Here is a 14,396-nt window from a genome sequence, read left to right on the forward strand (position 1 = left end):
ATCTTCAACATAGACAATCAATTGAACCAATCGAATGAAAGTATGAAATCAGCCCAACTTCTTCCTGAAAGGTAGAGTGGGCGAGCCCGGGCGGCCCATTGGTCCATCTTTAATACACGTAGACAGCAGACTGAACCAATCGGGCTATAGGACAAAAGAGGTCTCACCCCTTTGCTGCGCCGTCCGGCATTCGCGCTGCTAGTTTCACACTACAGTAGAAAAGTTCGTGTATCTCTTAGTTAGGTGTGATAGGTTACGTGCGCCCGTGCTGTGCGAAGTATGGCATTATCCAAAATATCACATGAAAGACACAAAAGGCCAAAGAAACTTGAACACTTTCAGTGACATTGGCTGAGGTCATGCAATAGATGCACGTGTCAAAATGCACATACGCAAACACATACAAACAGCTGAAAATAGCTTTTGTTGCCGTCGTCAAAACGTAGTTTAGAGGCGCACCTCACTTCCCCTGAGCAACACGTTCCACCTTGATTGAAACATTGTTTCTATTTTTACCGCGTGTCCGTGCAAAAAGTGAATCATTGGAACTGACTGCGGAGATTCTTTCGTATCGAACGGAAAAGCTTCTCTGGATGCAGTCCAACAAAACTCCTCAGAGATTTGCTGAACTACCATTTTGAATGAGCAGCAAGGGATGTAGGGGGGGGGGGGGGTTAGACCTGCACACGTTGCACTTGCATGCATTATCACTCATTCACTCTCTACCACCGACCCGCATGCTGTCAGACTCTTTTCCTGCCTCCCACGCTCTCCCTTTCATCTTTGACCTAGTTTTTTTTTTTTTTTTAATGCTGGTGGGTGTCGCTACACAACGCGGTATTCGGCGTGAGAAACACAAAGCGAAACTGGGACAGATTCTCCACGCTGCGCAGATCGCCGACCCCCTTTTCTCAAGCCCAGCGCGTGCGCCTCGCTGCTGCTGCACCTCGAGTATGTTTTCATACCCCGTGCGAGGCCCCTCATCGCTGTCCCCAGTGGGCACGATGACACGCCCAGTGTAGCCGAGTGTTCCTTGTCTCTGGCATCATTTCGGAAATTGCGCAGGAATGCTCGGCGTCTCCGTAGTTTGCATTTAGTTAATTGCGATTTCAAGTAGTAAGACAAAAGAACTATGCATGAACATGAAGATGAGCACATGGATCAAGAAAGCAAGGTGCGTCATGTTTTTGGCATGATGAGGGTGTGGGAAATCTGAACTTCAATCTAAATGCTTCAATGTGTGCAGATTTGATTTAAGACGTGAACAGTTAACACTTCAATATGGAGTGAAAAAGGAATGACCTGTAAACAGTCAACACAGTAAACATGATTTAAAGAGAAGCCTAAGAATAAATGAGAATGTGACGCGCCTGCAATCGGGAAAATGTGCAAATAATCTGCGTTATTGGTTAAACTGCATTAGTTAAAGATGGGGGGGAGGGGGGGGAAGGTTGCAGCATGTAGTATTTATAGTATTTGCTTTCAGACCAGTGTATGCTTGAGCAATCTTTATATAGCTATTAGCTATATAATATAGCTTCATATAATATACCGGCAGCTAATTTAATATAGCTACCATCGATCGTTAGAACATATTGTAATGTCTCCCCACAAGTGGACAAGGATAAACACAGCTGCTGGTGCACTTTCAATTGCTTTATTGAACGAACGCTAAGACAAGCATCACGTAATAAGCACATCCGTACACGAGCCGCCGGTGGCCACAAGTCACGCCGAGTCTCTCAACACGCACGCTGGCTAACGGGCCAACGGGGATTGCTTGTACTGTATTGCTTGTTCTGACTATTCCAGCAAGTGTGTTCGTGGTTTGTCTTCTGTTGCATCCCCCTTGGAGTGCGGGGAATAGTCCTGAAGAGTATCAAGTTCGGCCTTGCCGCAGCATGTTCCGACACCCTAATGAGCAGGATGCTCGGAACGATCGCACATTAACTGCCAAAAGAAAAATGGATCCCTTGTAAGTTAACGGTAGCGGGGCCAAAGACAGTAATGCATACCCTCGCCAACTTGTCCGTGTTGCGGTGTTAAAAATAAGCACTGAATAAGCACTGTACACAATGCCTAGTGACAGTGATTCAAGTTGCAGAAGACTGAAAAATGGTTTCCAAGCAGAGTTAATATATTCACTTACTTGGCATACGTCCATTTTCTTTCTTTGGCCTGCTTTGCCACACAAACAATGTGACCTTGACAATTGCTTAGCCATCAGTGAAGCGAATGAATCATGACCATCTCTGCTCTACTCTGTCTGTTGCGTTTTGAGTCTGATGGGAGTTTTGGGGGGATTTGTTTTTATATATATCAAAAAAGAACAAACCACATGAAAGCAGCCCTGCACTCTCTTTTATCTCTTCCTGTCTCCTCTGTTTCCTATTAGTAGTGTGTCTGTTTGCAGTAGCTTGTTTTGTTTTTTAAATGCTGTTTTGAGAAAACCTGATTAAATTTGATTTATTCACAAATTACAGGAAAAAAATTGGTTTGAGCAACATTCTGTCCTTCAGCCAAACCCTTCCACTCCTAGCAGAAGCTCATGAATGAATTCAGCAGCTCTTTGCATCAATGTGACTATCGTTGTTGACCTGACGCCAAGTTGCGTTACTCTCCCGCTTCAGCCTAAATTCTGTCCATTGTCCCCCCCCCCCCCCCCCCCCAGCACGTTTTATTTATTTTTTAATCCCAAACCTGATGTTTTTAAGGTGCCTCTGTATGAGCATCACAGTGGTGTACGTCCACTGTTCCCTTCCTTCTGTCGCCATCTGTCCATGTCGTGGATTATAGCCAAACTAATCTTTTAAATGTCTAGCAACGACCATTTGCTATTTCTATCCATTTGATTGAAACGCATCTGTTTTTTTGTTTGTTTTTTTAACCCCGGTACGCCTCTGCCCAGTCACCATGGTGATGGGGATCCCCACGGTGAAGCGGAAGGTGAAGTCGTATCTGGCGGAGACGCTCCATTCGCTCATCGACAAACTGTCTTCGGAGGAGAAACTCGACTGTGTCATTATCGTCTTCGTTGGGGAGGTGAGAGGTCGGCCAGTACCAGGCGTCAATCGTCACATGATGCCAAAAGTTGCCTGACGCTCAAAGGTCGCCCTGCTTTCTCCCGCAGACCGATGTAGAATACGTTCAGAGTGTGGTTTCCGGCCTGCAGAAGGAGTAAGAACACCTTACGATAGGAATGTCGGTTAGCTTCCCGTCTTCACCGATGTTGTAATTTTCTTCAGGTTCTCGACAGAGCTCAATTCCGGTTTGCTGGAGGTCATTTCACCTCCCGCCACCTTTTACCCAGACCTCAGCAACCTTAAAGAGACATTTGGGGACTCCAAAGACAGAGTCAGGTAAGCCAGCGAAGCATCGGCGCCACCTTCCTTTCTTTGCCTTGTTAAGCAAAGTGAGAATAAGAAAATGATGGCCCGGGAGGCACAGTGGGGGAGATGTGAGGCGACGACTGCAGAACCAGAAGGATGAGTCAGTGGGAGGGAGCAAGCGGGCGAGAGCTTTTAGTCAGCTGCTTAGTATTCGACCAGCCTTTGTCAAAGTCAAACCAAGGTCATCAGTACCGCTTCTTGCTCCCGAAGCGCTCCCTCGCCCTCACAAGCTTTTGTGGTCGATGTTTTCTTTACAGTCAGCCGACGAGCGGCTTCATACGAACCTGTTTAAGGCTGCGGTTCGTGTGTAGCCGGATCATAATAGACCCCAACCACAGACGAATCTTGTTTGTTTGTTTGCATCAGCTTGCAGGCTAACATAAGCCGTGTGTCTCGTGTGACATGTCAATATTCTTAAGATCGATGTGGTTTTGTGCATGTCTGCATCCGACTGAATAGTGTAGAATGAGGTGTATTGAATAAACCCGCTGCAGTCTGAGGGAGAAACACTAATTGGACCTGGTAGTCTATTCGAGCAGTAGCAACAACAAATCGTCTCTCTCTACATTTTTAAATTACAGAAACTAACGTCGATGCTTTTTTTGTGTTATTTAGATGGCGGACAAAGCAGAACCTGGACTATTCCTTCCTCATGATGTATGCAGTGAGCAAAGGAGCTTATTATGTTCAGGTAAGCCCCGAAATATGGTAAATGGTGCGTTCCCAATTATAACCATGGCAGCCACAAAGCAAATGCATGTTGTTGCAATTCGTCAGCGTCTCTTTCCGCTCGTTAAGACCTCGCCTGGTTTGCTTACTCTCTGCTTAATCCTCTTGGACTTCTGCCACACTCATTTGTCTTTTTGGTGTCCTGATGATTTTTAATTTTTTTATGTATTTTTATTTTTTTATTATTATTATTATTATTTTTTTTCTGTTAATTTTTTATTATTATTTTTTTTTTTATTATTATTTTTTTTTAAGTGTCACCAATACAGTGGAACCGCTAAGGCTGAACACAATCCGTTGCACCTGATGCTAGCACTCGTGGCTAACATTAGCACCACCGGTACATCCGCATTCATCCCTTGGCTATTAATGGTCAACCCTGCGCATACTTTCTCCTATTAATGTCAGTCCGCCTCCTTCGTGGCACTTCCAGTGTATATTCTTCTTCTTGTGTCACAAAGACATTTTGAAAAAAAGGCAGCACAGGTTTAATCTTTGGACGCTCGCTGAACTGACATTTGTGATGGCATGAATGTCGTTGGTTGGAACGCTGACGTTTTGTGTGATATTTTTCCTGACAATTTTCTTTACCAACGACTACCACGCATACTTGCTGTTAATCTCCCATCTAATGCACGCGCTGTGTCATTTCCATTCTTTGCTCTCAGCTGGAGGGAAGAGGTATTTCCACCCGCCCTAGTTTGGTGTGCAGTAGCTCTGCTGTGTTTTCATTGCTCAGTTAGAAACGGCGCAACCCTATGTGAGCGTCGTAAATCCCAACCGTCCCGGTAGTTTCACTGCCGTGCGCTTCTGTTCCCGCAGTTGGAGGACGACATCGTGGCCAAGCCCAACTACTTTGCCACCATGAAGAACTTTGCCCTCCAGCTTTCATCCGAGGACTGGATGGTCCTGGAGTTTTCTCAGCTGGGCTTCATCGGTATGATTCGTCACGCGCCTGATGGCTTCTTTCAACACGTGCTCGACTCACGTTGTACTTTAAACTGGAGGACAGAATTTCTTGTCCTACCTTTTTGTGTTCTCATGTTTACAGTGTCGCAACAAGTCCCCAAAGTCTTGTTCAGACTCAAACGTCGGTTGCTAATGAGCATCTGTGCCAGAGCCACGAGACTCATTAATACTTTGCTGTGTGCTCTCCTGCAGGAAAGATGTTCAAGGCCCCAGACCTGAATCTCATTGTCGAGTTCATCTTCATGTTTTATAAGGAGAAGCCAATCGACTGGCTGCTGGACCACATTCTCTGGGTCAAAGTGTGCAATCCTGAGAAAGATGCGGTAAGCGCTGCAGTGTCACTGAACAAGTGTGGTTTTAGCGGTTCAAGATTCTTTCGACGAAGAAGTCGCACTTCAAGGCTCAATGGGTCAATTTAAGTGGAATCTCAAAGATCCGTGTTTGGATTTGGAACCTAATTTGCCAGTAACCGAAATGGAAGCGTTCAGTTCCGGAGTGTACAGGTAATCTTTTAATTAACCATAACTTGCGCATACAAAGTATCAAAGGATGCTGACCAAATTTGAATCAAACTAGAATCAAGTAAATCTACTCACCCTTTGGTGGTGTGTGAGACAGAGGCATAGCGAGAATAAAATTGAGTCAACTTGCAAAACATTCTTCAAAGACCCTGTAAAGTGAATTCAGATAATACATTATACGTGTTTGAAGACAATTGTGTGTGCAAAGACGGAAAATGATGTGGTACTCAATTGTGGCGATAGAACCCAGTAGAACGTGTTTTAACACCATTTCGGTTTTCCTGATTATTTTTAGTTCGGCCATTATTTGCTCACTGAGCTGAAGTGTCATGTTTTACTGAGGGGCTGTATTATGACTTTCAAACTTTAGAAGTCAAATGCGAAGTTGTACAGCAGACCTTTTCCCGTGTTGGATTTCTCACTGTACAATGGCAATAATTGCATCCTATTCTATTCTATTGTAGACTACTTCCCTCTGACCCTTTCACCCTTTTCCAGAAACACTGCGAGCGCCAGAAGTCCAGCCTCCGCGTGCGCTTCCGACCCTCCTTGTTTCAACACGTGGGGCTCCATTCTTCCCTTGCCGGAAAGATCCAAAAGCTCACAGTGAGTGCCGCGCCCACGCAGTCAGCCAGTCGCCCGAGCCGACCAATCCCGCACATTTCAGCGTTGCTCTCTGCCCGTGCCCGCAGGACAAAGACTTCCTGAAGCCACTTCTCCACAAGATACACGTCAACCCTCCTGCGGAGGTTTCCACCTCAATGAAGGTCCTTCCCCTCCTGAGCTTTTCTTCTATTGTCACGCACCTTAAGCCTCTTAAGACGAACACAATTTGATTCAATTCAAAATAAATTCTCCCATAGGAAACAGCAGAGAGAAAAATAATCTGTTCCAGCTTCAAATAGTCACCACCATAAAACCTTTATTGACTGAGCAGTCAATATCACCACAAGGTGCCTTTGAGACTTCCCCGTGCCACCAGAAATGAAGTTAAAATTGTCGATTGAACTTCATATTCGTTTGGACGTTATGCTGTTAGAAATGCATACTGGTGAAGCTCCGCCACCTTTTTTCAATGTCAAACAGACAATGCGGTGGAAACAGTAAAATATATAAGCTCGCTGACAGTGGACAATGACAGGGTGGACATGTTTGGCTAATGTTAGCATTGAATGAGCACATGGTAAACCTTCACGTATTACCAATGTGATTCAGTTAGCGAGCTTGACTGTGTACTGTTTACCAAATATATTTCACATTTTTGAAAGGGTTTTTAAATCAATTGAGCTTTCACTTTGACAGAGTGGACATTTTAAGCTTCACACACATGCTACATTACAAAACAAGTGTGAGTGGTCAGTATTGGTCAACAACAGATACGCAAATAGTGCAGCGTGGCGAGACTACTACAGTGGGTGCACGCGTAAAATATAATTGGCCCGACAGAAATGTGACAACAAACTCAAGAGAAAAAGACAAAACATTGCCAGCATGTTGTAATGGAAATGTAGGTTAGGTGTTTAAGAAGTTGATTGCAAGAGGGAAGAAGCTGTTGGAATGTCTGCTAGTTCTAGTTTGCATTGATCGGTAGCGCCTACCTGAGGGAAGGAGCCGGTGACCGGGATGCGGAGGGTCCGAGAGGATTTGGCACGCTCTTGTCTTAGTTCTGGCAGCGTGCAAGTCCTCAAGGGTAGGTAGGGGGGTACCGACAATCCTTTCAGCAGTTTTGATAATCCGTTGCAGTCGGAGTTTGTCCTTTTTTGTAGCAGCACCAAACCAGACTGTGATGGAAGAACACAGGACTGATTCGATGACCGCTGTGTAGAACTGCCTCAACAGCCCCGGCCGCTCCGCTTCCTGCCGATATGCAGACTCGTCACCGTCCTCGATGAGGCCGATGACAGTGGTCTCATCTGCAAACTTCAGGAGTTTGACAGTCGGGTTCGCTGAGGTGCAGTCGTTCGTGTAGAGAGAGAAGAGCAGCGGAGACAACACAACCTTGGGGCGCGCCAGTGCTGATGCTGCGTGTGGATGAGGTGGTCTCTCCCAGCCTCACCTGCTGTGTCCTGCCTGTCAGGAAGCTGTAAATCCACTGGCAGATGGCAGGCGAGACGCTGAGCTGGAGAAGCTCGGAGGAAAGGAGTTCAGGGATGATGGTGTTGAACGCTGATCCAAAGTCCACGAACAGGATCCTCGCGTAGGTCCCTGCACTGTCGAGGAGTTCTAGGATGAAGTGCAGTCCCATGTTGACTGCATCATCCGCAGACCTGTTTGCTCGGCAGGCAAACTGCAGGGGGTCCAGCAGTGGGCCTGTAACGCTCTTGAGGTGGTCCAGCACGAGACGTTCAAAGGGCTTCATGACCACAGATGTCAAGGCGACAGGCCTGTAGTCATTTAGACCCGAGATTGTAGTTTTCTTGGGGACTGGAATGATGGTGGAGCGTTTGAAACAGGATGGAACTTCGCACAGTTCCAGAGATCTGTTGAAGATCTGAGAGAAGACTAGAGCGAGCTGGTCCGCGCAGACTTTGAGGCAGGATGGGGACACAAGGTCCGGGCCTGCCGCTTTGTTAATCTTTTGTTGTTTGAAGATGCGTCTCACATCCTGTTCGCGGATGGTCAACGCAGAAGTCGGTGGTGTGATAGTGGTCGGTGATGGGGCTGGGTGGGTGTGGGGTGTGCGAGTGTCCTTTTCAAAAAATTGCAGGAGAAGGTATTCAAGTCGTTGGCTAGTGTGCTATTGTTCTCGGCTTGGGGGGGGATCGTCGTTTGTAATTGGCCAGCGATTGGAATGCATGCCAGACTGATTTAGAGTCATTAGCGCTAAACAGTTTTTCCAACTTTGCTGCATAGTTCCTCTTTGCAATGTTAATTTCTTTAGTCAGCTGGTTTCTAGCTCGATTATACAGGGTGGACGCCCTTTCAGAAACACGTACAAAATGTTCCATGTGATCCTGAAAATAGAATATGCATGATCAAAAAGAATTGTTTTATGAAATAAATTGTTGTAAACGACAAAAGCATTTATTTATTTTGATTCATTATCATGTAACCATTGATTGCACACTCTGTAGTTAGCAGACCACTGTGTGGGACATACCAAAATCATGTATATCCAATGGGGGGGGGGGGGGGAAATGCTATAAAACGAAGGCAACACAATTTAAGAGATTTGTCATTGTACTGGTACGTGTGCAAATGTTTGGCCACTTACAGAATAATAACACCTAAGCGCTTCATTATTCTGCTGCATTTTCACGACTGATTGATTCAGATGAGGACACCAAGGGAAGCGTACGAAGCCGACTTGAACTTTGTGGTTATTTTGTCAGTAAGGTCCTGTACGGTTCTGTGCTGGCATCACAAAAAGCAAAACACATTTCTGGAGTTAATTTTTTGCCGTTGCTGACATCCCGAGTGACGTCACTCACGATGCTTTTGATCTGGTCGAACCCCCATATTGTGCAACTTTTGCGGCAGTTGAGTTCTTAACGTACGTTACTTCCGTCAGGTTTATCAGGGCCATACGCTGGAGAAGACATACCTCGGGGAGGATTTCTTCTGGGCCATTACGCCCACCGCGGGAGACTACATCCTCCTTAAATTCGACAGACCCATCAGCATAGAGCGGTAAGAAAGGAGGTTATTAGCGCTCACTGCCCGTTACCTTAATTTCCACCCGCTGTCTTCCTTTAGCTTATGTCTATGCGATTGCACGCCTCTCCGGGGGATCCGATCGGGCTAATGAGAGACGACTCTAACATAAGCATTCTCAGCTCAGCCTCTGTGCTCTAGTTTGATTCAAAAAGTGAAACTCAGAGATTCACTACACACACAGTCTGATATAGTCATCATTTTGATGATTAGATCTTTCGGGAAAACAACCCAAAATTCACCATCTCTCGAAACATTAGAACTGATTTATTGATTAATTTTTTTGATAGAAATTAGGCAAATTTTGAAAAGTGTTTCCCCAAGTGTTTCATCAATCTATATAATGTACGAATACTGAAATAAATGGACTTTTGTAGCGTATTCTAATGTATTGAGATGTACCTGTATGCGTGTCTAATCTACGTAAAGAGACGGGTAGCAGCAGGGCTGCGATCGCCCGCTCGCAAATGCGTTTGCGATGATGGCGCGTGACAAATGGCGAGAGACTCGCGCTGTCAGTCGCTCAGCCAGTAGGCGACTCGCTCTAGCGAGTGTGCGGTCGAGTGGCGTCTCTTATAGACTCCGGCTGTGCTGATGAGATGAGATCTTATCGAGAGGAAGACAATTGTTTTGCAGACTGTTACAGCTTCCGTCTGTGCTTGCTAGCAGTAGCGCAGCCCCCTCATTTTTCATTGACAATAACCCTAATTGTCTCCCATTTTGAAGGAATATGTAGAGGGAAGTGAAATCTTGAATCCCCAAATCGAGCCCATATTTATTGTTTCGCTTGAACTATTGAGGACCGGCTGGAAATGCGGAAAAATACAGAACTATATTGTTGACTTGTCAAATCCGATTACTTTGACATGACTATGAAAGGACTTTAAATGACGGGGGCTGCAGAGCCTTAAAACATCTTAAGAAGCCTTATATTTGCTTATCCAAAATTAATGCTTCAATTAGCCTTAGAAGATGACATCGTTAAATCTATCGTTTGTATGTCTTTAAAATGCCACAGAGAGCGCGAAGGCGACACATTTCAGTTGAGCACCTTAACTTGCAATTTGTCGTGTCACGTTTTGTTCAATATGATCAGAAGTACCTAAACAGTCAGCAGACATGCCAGAATCCCAGATTATGTTTCTGATCACTTTATTATTGTTTGAAAATCGTGTGTCAAGCCACGAATGAGCCTGGCTTCATCTCTGTACGCTATAAAGTTTACGAAAGTACTTGTAATGACTTTTTGTTGGCAGGTTCCTGTTTCGCAGCGGTAACCAGGAACACCTTGGGGACAAGATGCAAAACACCACAGTGGAAATACTGCCCGTCTCCGTAAGGAAACACTCGCACCCACACGCCATCATGCACGTACGTACACACCGCGATGTGCCCGGCGACGGCGATCATTACATTCCACTGGTCGGAGCGGTTGCTTTGAAGGCTGCATCGTATTGATTTCAAACAGGATTGTAAGCGTGATAGCACTGCCTGAGGCGACGAACTCATCACATGCTCGTGTGTGTGCGCCTTTTGCTCAAATGACAAATCATTAACACTTGCTCTGACTCGACTGTTGCGTAATTGAACCGTGCCTTTTGACAGGAACCTGGACTGCAGACCAAAGAGAAGTACAAACGAACTGAAGACCGCTTCTACAGGATCGGTAAGTGTATATGCGTGCAAACGCAACAACAGCCTCAGATGGATACGCACGTTAATCGCACAGTTGAAATGAGTTACGAAATCCAGTCGAAGTCGGAAGCCTCTGACATTGTACGGTGGTACCTTGGGATAAGAGTGGCTCAGTCATTTTGCTTTGACTTGTGAGCAAACATTTGCGATACAAGTGCTTTATGGCGGTGGCGGCGAACTCAACGCAACTCACTGCAGTAGTTTGGCAGAGTGAACAATTCTTCGAAAAAGAGCCTTCAAGCTGTTTAATGTCGCTCCCAGCAGATGTGTACGGTCAAATTCAACATATAACAGAGAATTTCGTGGTGTGTATTTCACACAACCACATAACTTTGCCTTAAGGACCCTTTAGCTTAATGCTAACACATAACGGTGAACACCATAGACGGGCTAACAAATAGCATCATGCCGCAGTGTTACAACCCTTTAAGCAACTGATATAAGAAGAGTCCAGTTGCCAGTTCAAACTTTGCGGCTTACCGTGACCTGGATGACCGAGAATTGACAGACATGAAGAAAAAAAAAAAAAAAAAAAAACATTTTAGCCAGCACATTGGTATTCTTTTTGTGAGAGTGGGATAAAATGACAGTTATGCTATTACGCTTTCGAGAGGTGAGATGTAATATTGCGCTGGTGCTTTGTGTTTGAACACACAGGTCAGTTTGAAAAAGGTGTGGCTGAAGGGGCTGTCGAGCCTTCCTTCAATCCCATCCTGGCCTTGCGACTGTCCGTTCTCAAAAACTCGGCCGTGTGGGCCATCATCAGTGAAGTAAGTGAATCACACAACATACTGTACATGGCCTGTGTGACCAATGCCTCCTCAATCGTATTTGACCGCATCCTCTCTTTGTCTCATCAGATACATATAAAGAGGATAGCAGGGTGACTTGTGCGCAGGGCCCCGTTGAATGGCGGCCCCCGGGAGACCAAAACCTTGTAGACTGCTCACGTTAGGGCCTCGGGCAGCAGTGAAGTCATCTGAGCCCACTTGGGGCTCATCATTATTTCTTTATTTCACCCTTTTCTTCCTGCGTCCGTCACTCTCTTACTTACCTCCATAGTGAGAATGTGAATAGCGCTGTCAATAGGCAAAAAAAAAACCAGCTGTGTGCGCCTCGGGCCGTGTGACTGAATCATCCAGCAACTTTGGAACACAGGCTAAAAATCATTACGTCAGTCACCTGCCCACTTGTGTCCATGCTGCCACTCTCGGGCGTGCTGTGGCATTGCACTGTTGACTAGCGCCACCAGCTGATGCCCGTGATGGTGCCAGGAATGTATACCCTAACCCACAAATGAGGAAATACCATGTTAAGACCAACACCAGCCCAAACACACACAATACTCCATTACCTTTAGGAAACAAAAATTCGGTTTTCGGGTACAGGCGGCCAAAAGTCCTTGAAAGAAAGAAAGAGAGAGGGGAAAAAAAGTGATGAAAACGACACCGCGTCTCGAAAACCAATCAGACTTGGCCCCGTTTTTCCAGAATATATTCCTATAATATTACAGATACGATGCTCTATGAAGGTGACTTAATTTATTTGAAAATAAATCTTTTAATTTGTACAAGAAGTACGATATATTTTTTAATCTATTCCGAGATGTTTATGCTTGTGCGGCATTTGTTTTTACGTGTTTGCTCGTCTACTGTGCATTCTCATGAGTATTATAACTACGTGAGAGCCGTCGCCCCATTTCGTTTCACTTGAAGCCGATCGCCGGTAATGATTATTTTCACATAGCTAAAGGATTTGAAAGATGAGAACGGACTCCGTTTTTTTGCGCGTCGTTTGTGGAAAAATTGTGCCTTATATCAGGTTCCTCAAAAGTGTATCAGCTATTTCAATCACACTTGCCTACACATCACCGGCTGGATATAGCGTTATTATTATTATTATTATTCTTGAAGTGAAAATAGCAGACAGTTCAATCAGTGTTGGATGTGACTACAAGTATGTGGGACCACATAGCATCTTAAACTGCTTGCTTTGCACTGCTTATTCGTTGTATCGCTAGGGGGACCGCAGACATTTCATTGTACAAAGACGATTGGGGGGGGGGGAATTGCTGAATTGCGTGAAATTGTTAACAAACCAAAACCTGGTTTAACCTCATAATATTGGGTGGAAGAAAAGAAAAGACACAAAACACTTCATTCTCATAATTGAATGTTCTTGGATAATTCACATAATTATAATTGGACAAATTCTGCATTTTATTTTTTCTCCCAAAATAACTTTTTTTTTTTTTATATATATATACTTTATCCTTAAAGAGTATAGGTTTTTCGATTCAGTATCACACCTTTAGCCTTGTCAAATGAAGATATATTTTTTTTCTCCTAATAACGATTTTCTTGCTAAATTACGTAATTTTTGTTACAATTTCAAAAAAATCTTTCAAGTGTGGCACTAATACTCCTTCATACCCTCATTCACTTTTCCCGATTCACTTAATGGACTTCATTTGTCCACTCATATCTTGTTTTTGTTTTGTAACGGAATGTCACGACTACTGATCGTCTAGGAGTGCACCTTTTTATCGTAGGGGTTGAACAGGGGATGTTGAGTTCATTTACTTAGTGTAAATATGACTATAAAAAAGCAATGAGCATTTCTTTCTGTCAGTCTTCCACCTCGCTTAACTAGTTGATTGAAATTCACGTCACTTTTTTGTTGTCACTTGCTGACATTTAAAACACCAGTGGTTTTTCTTCAAGGCGGTAAGGAAGTGCCTTTTGGTGGAATGGACAGAGCTGTAACTGTGCTGTTTACACGCACATTTGTACATACAATACTTGACAAGTGTGTTTTTGTTGTTTGGCTCAAGCAGGTTTCTTGATTAAACCATGTGATGTTTGGACTTTGTCTGGATCCTGATCAGATGTGTTTACTTTGGAAGTGGACAAGAACGAAACTCCTCAAAGCTTCTTTCGCTGGAAGCGAAATGAGACCGGTTGTAACGGCAGGAAAAACCCTCGTGAATGTGTTAATGGCTAGTAAAGACAGAAAACTAGTTTCAGGCTCGAACCCACCACCCCTCCCCAAAACATCCTTCGGTTTGTGTGCCTTCATCGCGTACATGTTTGTTGCCTGACTCTGCTGATTTTTTTGACATCTTTTTTCATGGACATGTTTGAAATAAAAGAAATAAATTGCTTGGGTTTGATGCCGTTGTTCGTGCCACAATTCATCAAAGGACACGTCTTACAAAATACATGCTGTCACTCGATTTTACTGGGAGAGATGATCTGTTTACAGTTCATTATCTCGCTCTCTCGAAATCTATATCTCTTTATCTGTACAATGTAGAGATACATCTTGTTAGAAAACCGGTCCGTATCTGGAGGGACCACCACGTGCGTCACGTAGCGCACCGCGTTTTTGCATAATTGATCACTTGTCCCATTCATCCACGATCACCACTACATGATAA

The 14,396-nt window shown here is 44.6% G+C and overlaps 1 protein-coding gene across 2 annotated transcripts in view; it reads left to right on the top strand.

Moving 5' to 3' along the window:
- The window catches only part of mgat4a (alpha-1,3-mannosyl-glycoprotein 4-beta-N-acetylglucosaminyltransferase A), a 30,341-nt gene extending 16,212 nt beyond the window's left edge, over positions 1 to 14,129 (top strand). The window contains exons 1-14 of one of the 2 annotated variants that reach the window (XM_061691883.1): positions 824 to 1,174; positions 2,909 to 3,042; positions 3,131 to 3,177; positions 3,246 to 3,359; positions 4,005 to 4,080; positions 4,941 to 5,055; positions 5,280 to 5,410; positions 6,107 to 6,214; positions 6,301 to 6,375; positions 9,120 to 9,238; positions 10,519 to 10,597; positions 10,868 to 10,928; positions 11,615 to 11,727; positions 11,818 to 14,129. In XM_061691883.1, the coding sequence (XP_061547867.1) occupies positions 2,914 to 3,042; positions 3,131 to 3,177; positions 3,246 to 3,359; positions 4,005 to 4,080; positions 4,941 to 5,055; positions 5,280 to 5,410; positions 6,107 to 6,214; positions 6,301 to 6,375; positions 9,120 to 9,238; positions 10,519 to 10,597; positions 10,868 to 10,928; positions 11,615 to 11,727; positions 11,818 to 11,844 (1,194 nt within the window). In that variant the 5' untranslated portion in view covers positions 824 to 1,174; positions 2,909 to 2,913 and the 3' untranslated portion in view covers positions 11,845 to 14,129. Of the gene's footprint in view, positions 1 to 823; positions 1,175 to 2,908; positions 3,043 to 3,130; positions 3,178 to 3,245; positions 3,360 to 4,004; positions 4,081 to 4,940; positions 5,056 to 5,279; positions 5,411 to 6,106; positions 6,215 to 6,300; positions 6,376 to 9,119; positions 9,239 to 10,518; positions 10,598 to 10,867; positions 10,929 to 11,614; positions 11,728 to 11,817 lie in introns of those variants that run through there. The other variant, XM_061691881.1, reaches the window with a different exon arrangement.
- Positions 14,130 to 14,396: the final 267 nt, after the last annotated feature.

The sequence above is a fragment of the Phycodurus eques genome, chromosome 12, assembly GCF_024500275.1.
Source record: "Phycodurus eques isolate BA_2022a chromosome 12, UOR_Pequ_1.1, whole genome shotgun sequence".
Taxonomy (NCBI): domain Eukaryota; kingdom Metazoa; phylum Chordata; class Actinopteri; order Syngnathiformes; family Syngnathidae; genus Phycodurus; species Phycodurus eques.